At 42.0% G+C, this 17,907-nt stretch overlaps 1 protein-coding gene across 2 annotated transcripts; it reads left to right on the top strand.

Moving 5' to 3' along the window:
• Positions 1–4,543: 4,543 nt before the first annotated feature.
• pmp22b (peripheral myelin protein 22b) lies at positions 4,544–17,684 on the top strand. 2 transcript variants are annotated; one of them, XM_033611649.2, is made up of 5 exons: positions 4,544–4,684; positions 9,001–9,091; positions 9,319–9,412; positions 12,778–12,918; positions 15,342–17,684. In XM_033611649.2, the coding sequence occupies exons 2-5, from the start codon at positions 9,014–9,016 to the stop codon at positions 15,503–15,505; spliced, it is 477 nt and encodes a 158-aa protein (XP_033467540.1). In that variant the 5' UTR covers positions 4,544–4,684; positions 9,001–9,013; the 3' UTR covers positions 15,506–17,684. The 2 variants fall into 2 exon arrangements, with proteins under 2 accessions (XP_033467540.1, XP_033467539.1); XM_033611648.2 differs by lacking the exon at positions 4,544–4,684 and adding an exon at positions 8,219–8,360.
• The last annotated feature ends 223 nt before the right edge of the window (positions 17,685–17,907 follow it).

Here is a 17,907-nt window from a genome sequence, read left to right on the forward strand (position 1 = left end):
AATCATAGTGGGGTGAGGATGACGGGGAGTTACGCACCCACCACATTTATTAGATTGTTTTTATTTCGTTAAAAGGAATCATGGGAACAGGCACAGCCCAATAAAAAAGAAAAAGAAAAAAGGAAGTGGTCACAGTTTTTTTTTTCAACCATTTTTCACATTTTCATGGCTGGTGACCTTCCTGTCATGCTTCTAGTCCAGCCATCATCTTTCACCATTTACAAACCGGGTGTCATGAGATACTGCGTGAATCATGACCATGTGATGTCAGTAATCAGTCAGAATGACACGGGTTTTTGAATCCGTCAAGATTACGTTTTAGTGCCAGAATTTGCTGACAAACTACAATTCAAAATTAGAAGTGAAATGAGGCAATCATGAACATTTCAACAAATAGTGAGATTTTAGGCTAAGCGTTAGAATTAAAGGGTTATTCCGTTCATTTATTGTGGTTTTACATAAATGGGAGCATGTATAAAGGTCTGACTGATTGATTTTTCCACAGTAAAGCCAACAACAACAGTTATTTTTGATAGAATTAATTCCTAAAGTGACATTTGAGTGACATCAAGTAAGTTTTACAGTTATCATAGAGGCACAAATGGTACAAAAATGTTTCTTTTACTCTTTTTCCACCCAAATTAGCGTGTGTATGCAGGTTTTTTAGACATGGGAAAACCTACTGAAAAGAGGTGACTCTTTTCCTATTGTTAGTAGCTTGTACACAGCTACACAGCTTTTTTTTCCCCTGGTGTGTCACATTCAACGTCACGGACTGGCTGGAAAACAAGTTAGTCAAGAGAAAGCACAATGGATGCCAGTGAAAATGTTACAGTGATTACTTCTTTTCTAATCTGTTACGTATTCAATCTCTCTTTCAAACTCAGTGCCGACTAAATTTGGAATGATGTCTGAGAACTGCTTTGACGGATACAGATGGTGTTTCCTGAGGTGACTGCATTGCGCCGGCAAAGGGGCTAAAAATAGCGTGTCCACCAAAGTGTCGTATTTCCATCACTGCCGATCAGAGCCGATTGGAGCTGGAGCCGATAAATACTTATGACTACTGGAGAGTCACGTGACCCGGGAGCCACTACCGATTGAAGTCAGATGTTAGTGGGTGTTATGCACGATTTATACTTCTGCATCAAATCAACACCGTAACTACAGAGTGAGCTCTGCGTCAATGTAGAGCCTACCCTGTAGCCTGACTTGCACCTCCCCAGAAATGTAACTACACGTTGCAGCAACGCAGACCTCCTGTCTATTTCTGTAAGCTGAAACCATTTCCCTCAGTGCAAACAAAGCTTTTATTTACTTTAATTTCACAGATAAGAAACTATAAATTGTGAAGACAATAAAGCCTCCACAAAAATAGCATTTTAAGTCTTGTGTGTGATTTATCCTGGCTTCATATGAGCAGAGGAAATGCTCGTCGCTAGGCTAGTTTATACAATGTAAAATGCCATAGGCTTGTTCTAATAACGTTAGCATGTTATATTTGTTTGGAAAACGTGTTTAGTTGTTTTGTCAGTGAACCTTGTGAGTTGTAATGGAGCTGAATTTTGTAACGTTACCTTTGTTAAATGTTGCTGTTGTCCATGGTTTCATATGAGAAGAATAAAGATCGCTAGCTGCTAGGCTAATTTATACAATGTAAAATGCCACAGGCTTGTGCTAATAACGTTAGCATGTTGTATTTGTGGGGAAAACGTGTCCAGATAAAGACAAGTGTTTGTCTGTGAATGCTGCGAGTTATAGTGAAGCTGATTTGTGTACTTGTGTTTGAAATTGTCTCTATTAAGCCATGTTTAATGTGTGTTTAATGTGTGTTTTGAATCAGCTAAACTTGATAGCACTTCACAGAAACCTCCGCCGCCGACTAGTGTTTTGGAGGTGTAACTGCAGAGTGACACAGACACTACACTGCACAAGTATAAATGCTCACAATGGCGTAGGCTCTGCATAGAGGGAAAGAGGCTTAAAATGGCTTTTAAATTCCGCCTTTACAAGCCGTTACTAAAATCTCTCTTAATTTGCTCTGCTTCACTTTATTAGCATCTGTCTTTGCTGGAGATTTTGAGCTCCAACTGCATTTTTCCAAAGGGATATTTACTCTGACCCATGCCACACCTCTGCAATAAATCTCTCAAGTGTTACCTTTAATATGATACCAATATTATTCATATTACTTTGTTGTTGCAGAGAAATACTCAGCTGATTTGGGGTATCTGATTTTCTAGCAGAGGCCTAACCCAGGGGGAATAAGAGGTTAAGTCATTTATTAGCATATATTCAATAATACAGCAATGACATGACAGCTTTGGTTTAATTTCAGAGTAAAAGCCTTCACTTCTCCGCCGGCTACTTTTCATTATTATCTTGTTAACTCCATCTGTACTCACATCACAGGCACTCTGTTGTGTATTCAGTGTATTTTAAGGGACAGGGCTCGGTTTACGCCTTTGTTGTCGCCCCTCTTTGTGTGGTCTGATTAAAGTGTGATGACAAGACAGGGGTTGTGAGCAGCTCAAAACTTATCGACACACAAACAAACAGACTGTATTTACCTTTCATCTCTTTTTAAGCCCGTCTGTATCCCCAATTTGCCTGCTCACCTTTGTGTTCTCATACCCGATTTACATGCTCAATACTGCAAGAATTATACTTGTAGTTACTGGCATCGTATCATTTCTGTCTCACACTTGAAGGGACAGTTCACCCCAAAATCAAAAATAAATATTTCTCCTCTTACCTGTAGAGGTGTTCATCAGTCTAGATCGTTTTGGTGTGAGTTGCTGAGTGTTGGAGATATCGGCCCTAGAGATGTCTGCCTTCTACACAATATAATGGAACTAGATGGCACTCAGCTTGTGGTGGAAAAAAACATTTGTACACGTCGTAAGTATAATATCAATGTTTCTAAAGTGATGTGGTATCAAGGCTGACTTTGTCATCAGGAGGTGGAGGTGGATGGTGGGTGGTGTGACAGAAGGCGAGACAATGCCAACATTTTTTCCGGCAAGTGAGTTGACTTAACTACACCCACCAACTGAATCATCGTGTAGAATTAAGTGAGCATTGACTCATGGACAAGAGGCTCATGCTCGTGACAGCATGAAATGTAAACATTAATGGCGTCATCAATGAGGATCTTTGGTCGATGCGGACACACAAATTAAGTTTAAAAAGCAAAAAAGTCAGCGTAGGGCAACCAGGAGGGGTGGGTCAAACAAGCATGGATTTTTAACTATGAGACCGCTGTTTGTGTCCCGTATGAAATAAGAGTCAACCTAGTCACATGACTTGACCTAACAACAAAGAGTGCTTTATGTAGATACACAAAAAATGTACATTTATGTCACTCACAGCCCGTATGTAGTTATTTTAACTGAAGCCCAAGTGTATTATTTGTTCTCTAAACCTAACCAAACTGTGACCATTTGTAAGAGACTTTGTACTGGCATGTTTCTGAAATGCTAGCAAGTTATTTTAACACCTTTCTTGGCCACCACCATTTTTGCGCACTCAAATTCATTGTTTCAATGTAAACGCGTGATGTCGTCGTGCAAGCACGAATTCCCGAGGGCCTATTTTTCAGGGCACAACAGCTGCATGCGCAGATAAACCAAGTTTAACTTTTGGAACGCAGCAGCACGCACCGCATGTAATGTGACGAGGAAAAACCAATCACAGCCGACAGATATCTTTCCCTTCTTCTGTAAATATCAGTCTGTGTTAACAAGGAAAAGTTGATCATGTTAGTGCAGGGCTACCCAGAGCTTTACATCTGTCCCACAGACGATAGGCCTACACACTTATAAACAGTGTCTGGAAGCTGATCAGCTCTGCACTCAGGATTTCAGGCTACAATACAGTATTTGTTAAGGTTGCCTGGCAATCTCAGACACATCATACTGCTGTGCTCTTGAAAGCTGGCTCAAAAAAGGCACAAAAGTAGCATCCAGTGCCCGACCTCGTGTTTTCCAGGCGGTTAGATGCGGCATGTGTATGGCCCCTTAAGAGGTTGTGTCCATTTCACATATTTCTGTGAGACTGTGTTGGAGTATCTTGAGTAAGCAGGTCATGATTTCTGGAAAGAGACATTGCTGTTGAGTTTTTCAAATGTATTGTTTTGGCACTTTGAGCACCACAAGCCGAGTGCCATCTAGTTCCATTATATTGGAAAGAAGGCAGACATCTCTACAGCCGATATCTCCAACACTCTGCAACTCACACCAAAACAATCTAGGCTGATAAACAGCACTACAGGTAAGAGGAAAAATGAGTATTTTTGATTTTGGGGTGAATTGTCCCTTTAATAACCCTCATATATGTACATGCAAGTACTGTATGTGTCAGTTTGTACAATAGTTTGGTAGCCTGGGGCCAGAGGAGTCTGACGTGAGTCGACAGAGGGGCAGTCCGACTCAGACGCGGCTGCAGTAGGAGGAGAGCTATTAAACTACTGCGACCCAGTGGACCAACAGACAGCAGCACTTCACATGCTGATGACAGGACACACGGACTGACCCACCTTTGACCAACAGCTGTCAGAACCCGACACACACCAGGCAGAAAGGCCCCGGTCAGACAGTGACGCATCAGACAGGCCTTCCCTCTGATCTGCAAGAAGCCCCAAGCTGGATCCACTCACTCAAAGTCGAGCTGAACAATATCTGTCGTGAGTATGAGCCATTTATTCATCACAGCTAATGGACTGTGGTTTGAGCCAAGATAAGTGGAACTGCATATAATGCAATCAAGTGAAAGAAAGCCTGTCACATTGTTTTAAAATCAACAAGAGTGGAGTGTAATTGCATCAAGGGCGAGGGCCCATCTTTGGTGATTGTCTTTTTGCTACATTATCTCTAATGCTTCTTCATTATACAGATCTTGTAGGAATTAATGCGGCAGAAACAAAAACATCACTTGTGACTGCCGCATCTGTTTTAACACTCTGCTCTGTGCTGGTATGTGGATGGAGTTACTGTAACTCAATCACTTCTACTCTCCAGATTCACGCCCCCCGGCCTGGCCGAGGTCCTATCTATGGTTTTGGTATGCACTCTCACTGTGTGCCGCGCTAACGTGAAGATAAGTCGTACCATTTTAACGATGGAGGTGAAATGCTAGACGCCGTTCCAGATGTAACATTATTCAGTATCTCAGCCTGAATGTTTGTTATGCGGAGAGTTTGGCTCCAACCCCGGCTTCACAAACACAGTAAACTTAACACTCCCATGTCCACTCAGCCCACTGATTGTCAGGCTTTTACAAACATTGACATATAAGGGATGGGGATGGGGAGCGCCTCGACAGCTACTCCACACTCTTAACAAGAGTTCTCCCTCTGAGAAGTCACTGTGAACCTTTGCTGTCGACCGCTCATATGATCAGAGATATGACTCAGTCAACACCAGAGTTACGTCAATGCATACATGCGCTACAAACAGAACAATCACACCAGACAAAGAGGCACTTTTACGCAGCTCAGGCTCACACACTATGATTACAGCGTGGATACAAAGCTCTCACTCAGCAGCACTTCATGGCCGTGATCTGGACTTGTAACTGTCCCTTTCATGTGTGTGTGTGTGTGTGTGTTTTTGAGCGTGGCAGAAAGGCCTGTGTTTTCACAGGAGTGTGAGAAACACATGCAGAGGGCGGCCAGGAAGTGTGAGCTAAGTGGTGAAGAATAGAGAGTGGATGTTGACAGGGGTTATCTGAGGTCGGACGGCTCCTATAAGCTCCTCTACCGGCCGCCTAATGCACAGAGAGCGATCATAATGTGCTGCCCGTCAAGGAGGCTCAGTGTGTCTGCTCATGGAGCAAGATTTTGACGTTTTGCAGACGTGAGGGAGGGTGTGTTTGATGACTTGTGAACATAATATATCCAGTGTTATCAGGAACCAATAAAATCTGCTTCAGCTGTTTTATAACTGACAGCTGGTTGATCTTGTATCTCCTAATAACTCCGTGCAGAAGACCCAGAGGGAGGACGAGATAAGGTAGTCGATTCATACTTACAAATATTTACACTTCTGACCGCTCGCTACTCTCCCTCAATACTTGCAACACCCATATTTACAAGAGTTACCTCTTTTACATGCAGTACACGTTTACAGTCGGGGGCTGCAATCCCTGTTCAGGGTGGAACGCCATCTCACTCCCACTGGAAATGAGTCATGTCAAACAGAGGAGAGCCCCAGATGCTATCTCTGTGTGGTGGTGCGCCGGGCATACCCATCCACACTTTCACACATACTGTGTGAGTCACGAGGCTGACTACATGACGACCACAGGGAAAAGACCCGCACTGCACCACACTGCAACTATGTTTGTGTTTGTAATCGCCACGGCAACCAAACGCTGAGTTTACAGGGAAATTTAACATTTTGGGGAAGGTCCAAAATACCTTTCCTTGTACACTCAACTTTATTTATAAAGCAGCTTTCATGTAAACACGCAGCCCAAAGTGGTTCACGTAGCAAAACTGAAACAACACAGACAAAAAATAAACAGTCATAAATAAAGTTTTGCAAGATGAGAAAAATACAACAATAAAACAATAAAATTTTAAAAATCAAGTCAAAATCAAAAGCAAGTAAAAACCAAAAGATAAAACTTAGAATTAGGGCTGTAAAATCACCTCAGATTAAAAGACAGTTTAAATCTAATTTTCCTTTAAAAATACGGAGACAGCTTGCCACCTTATATCCAGAGTACTACAGTTTAGGGGCATAAAAACAGACAACACTCACCGCTACTTTTATGAGACAATTCATTCATGTAAAGCCTGCCCAAGATATCTATCTTGGCTAAAAAGCAAATTATAGTTTGTGCCTCGACTTAAAATATGAATTTTTGATGGACATGTTTACTGGGCTTGTCTAAGCACAAATACTCAAATACTAAATACTAAAAAATAAGCTACTGGTTATATATGGTTAAATATTACGGTAGCATTTTGCATGCATCTTTTTAAGCAGGTCCAACTCTGACTTACTTAATTAAGTTGAACTAACACAATATTTATCGAAATCTTGATACTCTAAATAATTTATTTTAATGCCATTTTACTCAAAAATGTCAAAAAAGTTTTTGATTTTGACCAATGTGTTAAAATAACTTGTCAACTGACTAAAACACGTTCATGAAACAAACAGAATTTTTTAATGCTGAAGAACATCTTTATTTTAAGTGTCCATGAACGCTATGAATCGTTTTTTAGAGTGTATGAAGAAAAATAAATAAATATTGGCTGATCATTCTACTTGATTTTGTCTTCAGGCACATGGGACTCCTGTTATTTTCTTCTATACGTTCCAATATATCTATAAAAGTTATATTTACTGAACAGTAGTCTCATGAGCCCAAAAGTACATATGGTGTGGTAAGGAAATGGTCGTATGGTTGGTTTAAATAACACAAGCACAATCAAATATTTTGTATCTGTGAACTCATGACAAGTTAAATATTCAAAAATATTCACACATGCTGTGCATAAAATCACACAGACGACATTTATTTAACACAATGTGAATGTTTCCTCAATAAAAAAAACACTGACTTTGACTATTAACAAAAGGTGTGGTTTTTCATGTGATATTAACATTTCAGAGCTGTACTGTTAGATACTTGCCCAAAGTATATCTGCACCAGATTTTAAAACTTGTGACCACTCAGAACAAATGTTGTAGCATTTTCCCTTATCATACTGAATAAAGTCTTTGGGCACAAAGGGGTTAAACCTTGGAAAAATCTATTCCAAAATATAAGTGTTTAAATCGAGCTGTGTAAACTTCTTCGTAACCCACTGCCACTTTGTCAACATCTACTCTTTATCTATACCAAAAGATACTCTAAAACATTTATGTTCCTGCTATATGTGTAAAAATATATATGTTAAATGAGCAGGAGGAATTCCAGGTCGCAGTGTAATCTGTAATCACAACAATAAAAGCTGTAAACAGAAAGAAAAATCTTCGAAAGCAGATCGCTGGTTTTAGTTACCACGACAGCCAAACAATGATCAGTCAGCTCACTACACACACAGCAAGTTAGTAACTAAGGCAACCCATGCGCTATTACGCATGGCGCATCTATATTGGGAACCCTGGCCGCGGACCAGAGGGTCACTCCATGACGCAGCGACGCACGCAGGGCGTTGTTCTTCCATAATGAGACACTTTATAACAGCACGTCAGCCCCTGGCATCAATCTAGTCTGTGAGCGACTTTCAGGACCGAGGGACTACCGCTGCTGGACTCTTTGGGTGGAAACAAAAACACTTGCTTTTGCTTTTTGCGAGCCTGAAACTACTTTTTGTGTGTGGAAATACAAGCTCCCCGCTCTCAGTAAGTGGACTTTGGTCTTTTCTAAACTTCCTTATATTCAGCTGCGCGCACAGTCGGCCCGGATTAAAAGGAGGAAACGCGCTTTTCTTTGGGATACCCGCCGCTCCACTGCGCGCACAGACAGCAGGACTGAGCTGTCACAGCTGATTTGGTCGCTAAGGCTTTATTTTAATTCGATAAATACACCTCAATTACACGTAAACTTACTTTCATAACTTATTTAAAGTTGTTTTGATATTGCTGTAGAGATCACCGCACATTACTGTGATTATCTCCATGCTGTAGACGACACTAGCCGGCTGTTTAAAGCCATCTTAAATGAACAGGATGTCAGAGAGGATGGCTGTAAGAGAGTTTTCAGGCACATATAATGCTGTTAAATCAAAACACAGATACGCTCCTTGAAATTCATCCTGTCGTCAAACCTGTTGTTAAATGGAAATCAGATTACGCATGTAGAACATCAACACTGACTCCCTCTTCTTCTGTTATTATTAACGCACATGCTGTGTAAATCCTGACATCCGATGAAGTTTCCGTGTTGATCGTGCTGCAGCGACACACCCATGTCCCACAAATCTGACATCCACACGCGCGCGCACACTGACAGAGACTGTGTCCTCTTCTCATTACTGCCCAGATCGCCTGTAAAGATGCTGCTCCTACTACTGGGAATCATCCTCCTGCACGTCGCTGCTCTGGTTCTCCTGTTTGTGTCAACGATTGTCAGCGTGAGTGTCACTATAACTCTTTTTTCTTCACTTATTCAGATGCAATTTTAAGGGCTAAAATAACTACTGAAGCTTGCAGGCATCTTAAACCTGCAGGAGGAGATATAATGGTGCACTGTTGTCTCTGTAATTTGAGGAATTTAACAGCTACTTAAACTTTTATTTCTGATTTTTATTGCTGCTGCTTTTCCCACATGACTGACCAAACTGTGTGTTGCTGACACCAGGAATGGACGACAGGAGCAGGCGCAACCACAGACCTCTGGTTTAATTGCTCTACTGAAAATGGAGGATCCCACTGTGACCCAGCAACCACTGGAGGTCAGACGCCTTCCTTACATTCTACTATTCTCCTTTAATGTGTTCACAATTCAAAGGCTAATACAGGACATTTAAATCATCTCTCTGCCGTGATGCATCTCAGGATCTTTTCAGGTTTAAATGGTGAACTAAAAATCTCTGAATCCACTTTAAACCCATCCACACTGATATTAAAGGGGGGGGGGGGGGGGGGGGGGGGCTGAACTTTGGAAAATGACTTGCTGAAATCCAACATTCACCATGTTGATGATGTGGGTGTGTCGTGGCTCCTCCGGGACTCTGGTGCCATCTAGGGCAGAGAATGTGGCAGTGCTGTTTTCAAGTGCTAGCTGATAGGCTGCCACTGTATAAATAGTCGTGGTGTGATGTCCATATTCAGGTCCCGTGTCGGGAGTCCATAGTGACAGGGGTTTGGGAGTTGTGGAGGATCAGGGTGGGGCTGCGGAGAGTATTTAAAGTTTTAGATCTATGTGTGGTGTGTGTGTGTGTGTGTGTGTGTGTGTGTGTGCATGCCTGTGACAGAGTGTTTGAAAGCAGGGAGACCTTGGACTACCTCACAGCAGAACATAGCATGCTGATGGCGGGTCACGCCCAGTGTCAGATCAGAGTGTCTAGTGTTGGTTTGCAGGGATCATGGGGACAATTTAAGGCGCCAGCTGCAGCGTTACTGATTTATTTAGACAGTCAGACAGCTCATGTTTGATTTAAATAAGATTTAAAGAATATAGATGTATAGATTCCACTACTGTTGAAGGCTTCTGCCCCATAACACTTCCTTTGTCCTGAAATTTAGCAACAAGTCTCTGTGAGATCACTGTTGGGCAGCTGTATGTTTTGCTACTAAATGTGCCGTCACGTTGGTGCAGGAGCTGCTGGCTGCATCTGGGTGATGTCATTTGTCTAGAATGAGCCGTGCTCAGCCAGTGTGTGTTTTGTCAGTGGCAGCAGCGCCTGCATACCCTGCCAGGTAGCTCCATTGCGCGGCCAGTTTGTTTGACTTGCTTTCATTAGCGCACTGACGCATGGTGTTTATTTAAGAAGGCGCGCGTGCCCGGGGTCTGTGCTCTCTGGCTTTGGGAGATGGAAGATAGTAGAGTGTTTTTTTTCTCACGTGGGCGCCAAGCCTGCGTTCAATGGGGCTTTCTGAAGCTTTGCTGAGCAATCAAGTTCCTTCTGAAGTGAATCATAATCGCGGTCGTCACAGTTATTTTTAGGGCATCTCTGAAACTTTTGAGTTTCCTCTCGTCGTTGCCTTGGCTACAAAAACATAGGCTGGCTTCAGTGACGCCCCAGTGAGACATACTCATGTCATAGTTATCACATGCTGAGCTTGAGATTAATATCACTTCCTTACAGCCAGGAAAATTTCGTCATTGAATTTACTCGCGCTAAAATTAGCTATTGAGGAAGAATGCCTTGTGCTCCCACACAGGCCTGCAATACATAAACACGGCAAAGTAAATACAGTTTTATTTTTGTTGTGCAGTGCTCCGCAGCACAATGGGGTGCAGGGCCCCAGAATAGAAGGCAGAAAACATCAACAGTCCGTTTCCTGTTTGGTATTCCAGCGAAAACCTCCACTAGCTGCATTGTAATACCACAATAATAAACCAAGTGAATTTATGAATATGACTCATACTCGCTTATCAGTTGAAATTCTGAGCCTTGAACCGCACCTCATGCTAGGAAATGCCTCACATCACTGTTTCCTACGACTGGTCAGCGAAGGAAGGAAAGAGGACAAGATGTCTGTTTATCAGAAAGCAGTGATGTATTGTGGGTATTTATAGGGGAGCACTATTCATAGGGGCAGGGGATGGAACATTTCACCCATTTCTCACAGTGTTATCACACGGTATTATGTAACATCTGACAACAGGATCATTATGGTGGAATCTAATTGTTGCCCTGGTGTGGTATTGGGCCTGGAGATTTGCAGGGGTGTCATGTTTCCTCTCATATCTCATCGACCCGAGCCAATGATCTTCAGGACATACTGTAGCGCTGGTACTGTAGGTAACCTGACTCCATATTAGTAACCCTGCGCATCATACAAGATACTGTTTCCCTTTAAATCTATAACAGAGATGTGTTTCTCCAGGAAACTGCAAGATTCTTAGACAGAAGAGAAACTAATGTGCAGGGGTGATGACGTTTGTTCATCTTAGCCTACAGCGTTAAAATGTGGTCAGTCAAAGTTATAACATCACACAAAGTAAGCTGCTTATTACTTAGTGTAATCGTCCTTGTTGTTGCACGCAATAAATTATGCATCATGCCTTTTTTTTCTTCCATGTTGTAAGTGCCCCCCGCCATTAAACCACAACATGTCGTTGATTTACAAAAAGAATCAATAAACCGCAGATGCTTGAGAATGTTGAAGGAATCACATCAGAGATTTGAATGTCAGAGTTCAGCCTTTGCGTGCATACAAATGGCGCCGTAATAAACTTTTATAGGGCTTGTCTGGAATATTTGCTCAGATGGGACTTATGCAATGGTTTCCAATGCTCAAGCAGATCGTAGATCGTAGTCAAGCACCTTGCGACATGGCTGCATTATATATACCAAAGACTATAAAAAAATGGGACCCACTGCCTCCCTGCTTGGCACTCAGCATCAGGGGTTGGAATTGGGGGGTTAGATCACCACATGATTCCTGAGCGCGGCACCGCTGCTGCTCACCGCTCCCTCAGGGGATGGGTCAAATGCGGAGAACAAATTTCACACATTCAGGTGTGTGACAATCAGTGGAACTTTACCTTTACTTTACCTTTATATGGCACCAAAATGCGACAGTAACACGGCTAAAGAGAAGGGCTGGATAGATGCAAAGAAGGAAACCTGAGAGGCCAGAAAGGCAGCATGGATAACCCTCGGACAAGAAATAGACCCTGCTTGGAAGTCCTGGGATTCCTGGCATGGTGGCACAGACACCAACACACAGCCACGCACTAGCATGGATGGATGGTCTTCCCTGTCAATGCAGGTGTCTAATGGGTTAATGGGCTTCTAGCAGCCTGGCCTTGAAGGACTAGCAGTAGCGATCAATGTGGTACATTTAGTCATGGGTACTGCTCTGAGGGGCTCGCAGAGCTTTTAGGAACAAGATACCTAGGTTTCATTGTTATGGATCCATTACACATTCCCAGAAGTAAACATTATGCTCTCTGAGAGAGGATGCTTCAATTCAGCAGAGACAAAACCAACAAGCTTTGAGATTTCTTTATTTTTTATTTGTCTCCTCCTACCCGTCCTTTCTCATGCTCTCATTAAGCCAATGTTGTATATAAATTATGCTCTTGATAATGACGACTGTGGATCAGTTATTGATGCCCTTCTTCTCTCTCCTCCCTCCTCTACAGAATGGATTCAGTCGGTCCAGGCTCTCATGATCCTAGCCATCATCTTCAGCTGCCTGTCTCTCTTCCTGTTCTTCTGCCAGCTCTTCACTTTGCAGAAGGGCGGACGCTTCTTCCTCACTGGAACCTTCCAGATCCTTGCCAGTAAGTTCAATCCCCCTTTGACACTTCCTCGCAAATCCACTGAGATCAGATGGACATTGAATAGATTAAACAGACGTGACACTGGTATATTTTTGGCCAACCTGTTCCTTATTCCCAAGTCGTCAAATACCAATGCTTTGTCACGCCCCTCAGCATCTCAGGGCAACCTTTAGCATATCTGTGTGACACACAGCTGAAACACAAAGTAACACATGGTTCGGATGGTGAAACTGTTGCAGTTAGATTTAGGCAACAAAAATAATTAGACTGGTTTAGAAAAAAGATCATGTTTTGGTTAAAATAATCAATTGGTTACCCAATGTAATGTGACAATGTCAGTGCGCTACGACAGTACGTAAATTGCGTAACATTACATCAAAACAACATTGACTTTTGGCTTCACACAGGAAACATACTGTGGTCTCCTGGGTGAAAGTCCGAATCTGTGTAACATGAAAAAAAATATCATGTTCTAAATTTAAATAATTATGGAACGTAACGTGACGTAAATACTTTGAGACGTTAATGTAAAATGCGTGACGTTTACTTATGGTTTCAGACGGGACATGACCTGTAGTCTCTGAGGTGAAAAGATTTCTGGGTGAAAGTCTGTAACTGTGTGACATGGAAAAAATATCATGCTCTGGGTTTAATAATAATGCATTGAAACGTGATGCGAGTACTGCGCAACAATCATACGTAAATTGCGCAACTTTACGTTAAAACAACATTGATATTTTTGGTTTTACACAGGACATAAACTGTGGTCTCCTGGGTGAAAGTCTATATCTGTGTACCCGGAAAAAAAGGTCACGTTTTAGGTTAAAAACTACGTATGTTATGCATTATGTGACGTAAATACTGCGCGATGATCGTACATGCATTTAAACAACACTGAATTTTAGTTTAACACGGGACATGAACTGTGGTCTCCTGGGTGAAACGAAAAAAAAAGATCATGTTCTGGTTTTAAATGATTATGGAACGTAATGTGACGTAAATACTGTGTGACATTAATATAAAATGCGTAGTTACGTTAAAATAACTGTGGTCTCCCCTTTGAAAAGTCTATATCTATGTGACCCAGAAAAAGGTCACATTTTGGGTTAAAAAACTACACGTTATGCAATGTAATGTGACGTAAATACTGCGCGATGACCGTACATAAATTGCGTAACATAACCTTCAAACAACACTGAATTTTGGTTTCACATGAGACATGAACTGTGGTCTCCTGGGTCAAAGTCCAGTTTTGTTTGACCCATCCACCTCCCCTTTCTGCAGCCCTACATGGACATTCTCCCACTTTATACTACATCAGTTGCTCTCAGCGCCAAGTTTTGTTGCGGATGGGTTTACATTGGAGTTAGCTGAAAGTCCAGTGCATCTCATAAAGACACTATGACGCTTGGAATTGAAATCACCCGCTGAGTGCTGTGACAAAGCAACAGTATTTAACGCCCTGGAAATGAGAGCAGGTTGTTTTGGCTAATATCATCACAAAATGTAAAAAGGGATTCTCATTGGATCCAATATGACTACACATCTGTAGTTTTTCTTTGATGAATCGACAGAACATGACAGGAGTTAATAAAAATTGCTTGTTTAATTCGACCAACGGTCTAAAACCCAAAGGCATTCAACTCCCTGTGATATAAAACAGAAAAATGCAGCAGAACCTCACACTTGAGAAGTTGAAAACATAATTTTCAGCATGTTTGCTTGACAAACAGCCACTTGACAATCTACTAAATGACTAATCTCTTCAGCACTACACTGATTAGCACAGTAACACTTGAGTGGTCTGAAAATACACCACTCACCACAAATCCTCCTACACAGATAAACCAATAGCAGATGCTCACACTGCATCTACTGTGGCAGAGAATTAAATTAGGAGAGTCTGAGCCAGTTACTAATGGTTTAATGCTCCACTTGTCTATTGTACTTCATGCCCTTTGGCCAGAGAGCAGCTCCACTGCCAGCCCATTGTGTCCTCTCTTGGCAGCCCTTTCCAACATCCCAGGTTTGCTCTCTATACTGTGCCAGCGCATTGCCTGGCACCCAGGTGCCCACTCAGCCAAACAGGAATGACACTGGGCACAGCGCCAGCCGTGCAAGTTGAAATGTCAGGCAGGCTGGCGGGGCGGGGGTCTGACAAACACATCATGCCATGTCAGATGAGGGAGGCGGGCAGAGCAGGAAGGGCTCACGAGGGCTGGCTTGGAGATCAATAAGCATGAAACAGTGTGGTGTAGTGTGGAGAGATGCTTTCTGGGAAACACTGACCCTGCTCGCCTCGCCCTGCCGGACAGAGTTCAGCCCGGGACACGAGACAGAGAGCACAGAGAAACATGATCTGATAATTGAACAAGATGATGGCCGGCATTATCCAGCGCTCATTTTTTTTCCCCTCCCTGCAGGTTTGTTCGTGATGAGCGGAGCCATCATCTACACGGTGATGAGTCCGGGGTGGGTGAAGATTTCGGACCCATCCTTTGGCTACTGCTACATCCTGGCGTGGGTGGCCTTCCCTTTGGCGCTGATCAGCGGACTCATCTATGTCATCTTGAGGAAGCGAGAATGAGCCATCACTCCATCCCAGTGTTCCCAGTAACCCCCTGCCCAGCTGCAAGTGTCATCAGCCCCCCTCTGAAGTATAAGTTTTGATGTACCAAAGGGCCCTGGAGCCGCCAGGCTAATACACCCAGATCACAGCGAAGTGGGGGGTAATACCAAAAAAATCAACAAGCAAACCAACACAAAAACAACCAATACTGTCTCAGTTAAAAGATGTATATAGTATCTATGGTTTAAAACCTATTTATAACACTTTTTACATATATGTACATAGTTGTTGTGTTGCTCTGTCGATGGATACGTGTATGAGCTTTGTTTTAGCTGATTAAGTGCCTCAGTGTTTGTTTGTAATGATGAAATAATTAGATGCTATTTTGTTGTGTTTTCTTTCTTTTTTTTGCCTTTTTTTGTTTTGCCAAAGAATTAGTAAAAAAAACGAAAAGTTTCTTCAAGTATATTAACCAAAGTGCATGTATAGAAATAGACGGAGCAGAAGATTTGGGCTTGCTTTACAAAAAGAGTGGTAACATCCGTGGATGTAGCATAGCCAGGAAATATAGATTTGGTCCTTTTCTATTTTGTGAATTTCAGTGTTTTTTTTTTTTTTTCTATTTCTTATTTTCAACAAAAGATGGTGCTATGTATTTATCATTCCTATTACTGATAGCAAACATTTACAAGAGAGTTACTTTGTTATTGTTCAGAGTCAAACAGCCATTAATTAAAGCGAGAATCAGACAGAGGTACACCTGTACATACAGTGCCTGACTGCTTCTTTAGGGAACACAGTCTATTTCACATTGCAGTGTCTGATTTTATTTTTTTCTTTACTTTTTCTTCATCAGCTACTGTAAAAGAATAACTGAGTTTGGGGTGGTGCACTGATGAAATCAAAAGTGGAATGTCAGTATTACTCTGCGAGTTTGTAAAGAGTTGGATTACAGTGAAATTACTTTATATATATATATATATAAGCTTTATTTTCGCTCTAATTGCCTTAATTGTCCCTCATTCTCATGTTTGTGTTCACTTAAAGTCTCAAGAAGCCAAAATGCCTATTTAGTAGAATAAATAAAATAACACTGTGGGGCATTATAGCCAAAGGAAAAAAAACAAACTTAACATTACTAGACAGAAATGCCACTGAGTTGAAGCCATATAAGAAAATACCAGATGACAGGAAAATATATTAACTCTATATGTGAGGAAAACAAGGACAGAGAGGTTTGCAGTGATGATACAAATGTCTGTTTCACATACTTGAAGTTTGACATGCTGCAGTCTCTGCCCACTGACGTCTCCAAGTTCTACTGTATACAAGCGCTGTTTATGTGTTGCGCATAACAGATGGTGATGACAATCTAGCCTGAAATAAAAACTACTCTCACATTATCTAACACTGTGTATTCCACTGTTAAAAGGGACTGGATTCACGCTAACACTTGATGCATGCAGAAGTCATTTTCTAGGCTGTTATGCCGCCTGCCTGTAAAACCCAAACACACACATATCTGGGCTACAAAAGCATCATGTGGGAAGAACTGCCAGTAAATGGGACGGGATATTAAAATGACTGATGCTTTGAGGTGGATCAAAGATGTCAGAAAGTGAAATGCAGCATGTAAATTCCTGCGTACAGTCTAGCCGAGCGAGTCGACCTTACAGTATGCCACCACGCTCCGGCAGATCAAATGAGCTGCCCTGTGCATGTGGTTGCAAATGCTGTATGCGACTTGTGTTACACGCGCCAGGGCGAAGGCACAGCGACCAGTTATTCAAAACACGCAGCTCGTGTTTCAGCGCCGACGGTGTCTCTCATGGCATCAGAAATAAGAGGACTTGGTTTTGAACGCTGTAAGCGTAAGGGTCTGTCCTCCACTTGACATCTCCCGTGACATCCTGTAGCCTTCCGAAAACAGAACTATGTTGTGGTGGATTAAAGTATTTAATTCAGAGCTTACACTAGCTAGTCTGCTGTGGGGTTTTCTTTTCTTTTCTTTTTTTTTTTTAAGCATGATGCTCATTATTGGGTTCAGTTAGAAGAGACAGCCTCTAATGACAACTGCCCTGCTACTCTGTGTAAAGCGACGATTGTCTATGCCATGTTTACACCTAAACTTCCAAATGCTCTTGATATTACCAAAGCTACTTTGAGTTTAATCATTAAAGGATGTTTCTTACCACCACCACGGAGTGTTTCTTTGTGTCTTTGAATAACACTACACATAAACATGTCCAAAATGTTCCTGTTTTATCGAACAACAGTCACACAATTTACAGCATGCACACAAAGACTAACAGTTTGTGATGATATCTGCTCCTTTCAAAGACAACAGTCGGTCTGTAACAGCACTGAGCTGATGATAGGTATCTTAATCTCCAGCAATGAAAGAGTACTCTCAGAAGGAG

The sequence above is a fragment of the Epinephelus lanceolatus genome, chromosome 21 (genome assembly GCF_041903045.1).
Source record: "Epinephelus lanceolatus isolate andai-2023 chromosome 21, ASM4190304v1, whole genome shotgun sequence".
Lineage (NCBI taxonomy): Eukaryota > Metazoa > Chordata > Actinopteri > Perciformes > Serranidae > Epinephelus > Epinephelus lanceolatus.